At 61.2% G+C, this 2,581-nt stretch overlaps 2 protein-coding genes across 6 annotated transcripts in view; one reads left to right on the top strand and one right to left on the bottom strand.

Moving 5' to 3' along the window:
• IFFO1 (intermediate filament family orphan 1) overlaps window positions 1–1,080 on the top strand; it is a 12,512-nt gene extending 11,432 nt beyond the window's left edge. For all 5 annotated transcript variants that reach the window (XM_004692878.2, XM_004692877.2, XM_012732444.1 and 2 more), the window contains one exon: window positions 133–1,080. In XM_004692878.2, the coding sequence (XP_004692935.1) occupies window positions 133–232 (100 nt within the window). In that variant the 3' untranslated portion in view covers window positions 233–1,080. The remainder of the gene's footprint in view (window positions 1–132) is intronic.
• Window positions 1,081–1,790: 710 nt separating this feature from the next.
• The window catches only part of GAPDH (glyceraldehyde-3-phosphate dehydrogenase), a gene marked incomplete at its 5' end in the record, with an annotated part of 2,090 nt that continues 1,299 nt past the window's right edge, over window positions 1,791–2,581 (bottom strand). The window contains 4 exons of the mRNA XM_012732326.1: window positions 1,791–2,058; window positions 2,142–2,239; window positions 2,321–2,404; window positions 2,497–2,575. Of these exons, the coding sequence (XP_012587780.1) occupies window positions 1,989–2,058; window positions 2,142–2,239; window positions 2,321–2,404; window positions 2,497–2,575 (331 nt within the window). The remainder of the gene's footprint in view (window positions 2,059–2,141; window positions 2,240–2,320; window positions 2,405–2,496; window positions 2,576–2,581) is intronic.

Here is a 2,581-nt window from a genome sequence, read left to right as displayed (position 1 = left end):
GGCCCCTCGCTCTCCCCGGGGTGCGGACGCGGCAGGGGCTCCTGTCTCCTGCCTTCCAGACAGTAAGGCCAAGGGAGAGATTCCCCCTCAGGGTTCCTGCCCCCCAGGGTGACAGCTGGTGTTTTCTTCTAGAAAGTCTCCTGCTTTCACTGCGGTCCCGCCTAGCGAGCCGCCGCCGAGCGAGGCTGAGGACTCCGATCGTGATGTCTCATCTGACAGCTCCATGAGATAGGGTCGCGCCTCCAGCTCGCTGCCGGGAGCCCCGCTGGGAACACACCCAGGCAGCGGGGTGGGGATTCACCGAGGGGAACATTTGTCCAGCACCCTGAGAACTGGAGTGCCCCTCCCTTGGGCTTCCTGCCTTGGTCCTGGGACTTCCGGATCTTGGGCTTCTGCAGCGAGGCTTGGGGTGCCCTCCCCGGGTGCCCCCCAGCTGGGGCGCTCTTGCCTTCGTGCCCGGGTGCCTGCTGCTTCCCCACCTTCAGAGCTGCAGTGATGGCGGCCCCCACCCCCACGGAGCAAGGAACACGGCAGTCGTCTCCTGCCACCTGGGGCCTAGAGCGGGCTCACCCTGAGTCTGTACTGGTGCTAACTGGCCGGGCACTGGGATGAGCTGATCTGGACTGAGCACTGCGGTCGGGGGCGCCTCTGGCCCGGAGGTGGAAGGTGCCGGGCAGGGCTGTCCTCAGGGCAGAGGTGCCGTCACGACCCTTCCTGTGGAAGTGGCGGGCATGGAGGCACCCGTGTGCCCTTCCAGGTGGTGGCTTCTGGGTCTCGCGGGTGCAGTGTCACGAGACTCCGGGTCTGCCCCGCTCTTGCCAAGTGAGGGAGGCGGTGGGCGTGTGCGCGCGTTAGCTCAGGGTTGCGGTTTCTTCAGGTGTCAGTGGAAGATGGGCCGCCTATGCCCACGGGCAGAGACGTGCTGGACTTGGAGAAGCTCTGAGTTGGGGACGTGACTGAAGAGACCTCAGTGTAACCGCCTGGGAGAGGCTGTGTGAGCTGACATTTGAATGGATCTTTAATAATAATGAAACTGACGAGTATTTATTGAACATGTATGTCACCGGTTTCCAGCATTTTCTGATAGTAGCTATACAATCCTGACTCAGGCCCCACTGGTTTCCTCATACCCAAGGTGTCGGTACAAAGGGAGGCACGAGTGCCCAATGTACAGCTGGTAGCAGAGAGCCCGGCCCTGCTCCTCCCACAAGCCTAGTGCCTCGCCCACAGCACTCCCCGGAACTGAGGTGGGCATGACCCTCATCTTCCCCCTATCAGGCTTACTAGGAACTGGGTGTGGTTCTGAATGCTGATCTGACCTAATTGTAATCTTTCCAGAAACTTTGCAAGCAGGATGCCATCATATCCTCATTTTGCATGTAGGGTGAAGATAGAGGAAGGAAAAGCAGCTTTCTGGAAGCTTCCCAGCTGAGGGCACAGCTGAATTTGCACCAGGCAGTCAGGCTGCACTCCATGCCCTGCACTGAGGCTTGGCCGCACAGGACAAGGCCATGAGGCCTCAGTAGCCCAACTCTGAGGTTTTTTTGCTGTTACCCTCCGGGAAGCTACAGATAGCCACAAGCTGCTAGCCCAGGGGCCCTTAGCACTCAGGGTCCTGGGAGAACAGGTGGTTTGCTCAAGGAAGGGTGCCACGGTGTGCAGAAGCACGCCCGGGATGAGGCTGCCTGGCCCAGGTATGCCAGCCTCTTGGAGCTGAGCCCTCCCCTTGGTTTCGGCCCAGCCCCCCAGCCCCGCCTTCGCCCAGACCCTGGAATAGGGAAACAGAGCCAGCCGGGTACAGTGTACTTTATTGATGGTACGTGACACAGGCAGGGCTCCCTCAGCCCCTCCCCTTCTCCAGGGGGTCTGGGATGGAACTGTGACAGGTCAGGAGATTCTCGGTGTGGACGGGTGAGGGAAGGACTCCCCAGCAGCCGAGGGCGCCGCGCTGCCTCTGTGCTTTCGCTGGGGCTGGCGGTCCGGGGCTCCTACTCCTTGGAGGCCATGTGGACCATGAGGTCCACCACCCTGTTGCTGTAGCCGAACTCATTGTCATACCTGGAAGGCAGCAGTAATTGGAGCCGGCACCAGAGGGCGCCAGGCCCTCCACACTCAAGCTTGCAGCTGCCCCAGCCACCTACCAGGAAATAAGCTTGACAAAGTGGTCGTTGAGGGCAATGCCAGCCCCGGCATCGAAGGTGGAGGAGTGGGTGTCACTGTTGAAGTCGCAGGACACAACCTGGGGAAGGAAGGAAGGTCAAGGAGGGGAGCCCGGGCTTGCCCAGCGTGAGTGGATGCCAAGCTCCGCGTCCGCCAGTACCTGGTCCTCAGTGTAGCCCAGGATGCCCTTGAGGGGGCCCTGTGAGGCCTGCTTCACCACCTTCTTGATGTCATCGTATTTGGCCTAACAAAGCACAAGGAGACAGGCACTGGAATCCCAACCCAGCCACCGGGACACAGACCCCGGCCCGCCACAGCCTCGGGACCCTTGCATACAGCTTTCTCCAGGCGGCAGGTCAGATCCACGACGGACACGTTGGGGGTTGGGACACGGAAGGCCATGCCGGTCAGCTTCCTGCAG

The sequence above is a fragment of the Condylura cristata genome, unplaced genomic scaffold, assembly GCF_000260355.1.
Source record: "Condylura cristata isolate star-nosed mole 26May11 unplaced genomic scaffold, ConCri1.0 scaffold00034, whole genome shotgun sequence".
Classification (NCBI taxonomy): Eukaryota; Metazoa; Chordata; class Mammalia; order Eulipotyphla; family Talpidae; genus Condylura; species Condylura cristata.
Note: the sequence above shows the minus strand (reverse complement) of the source record. Positions and strands in the feature narration are given on the sequence as shown.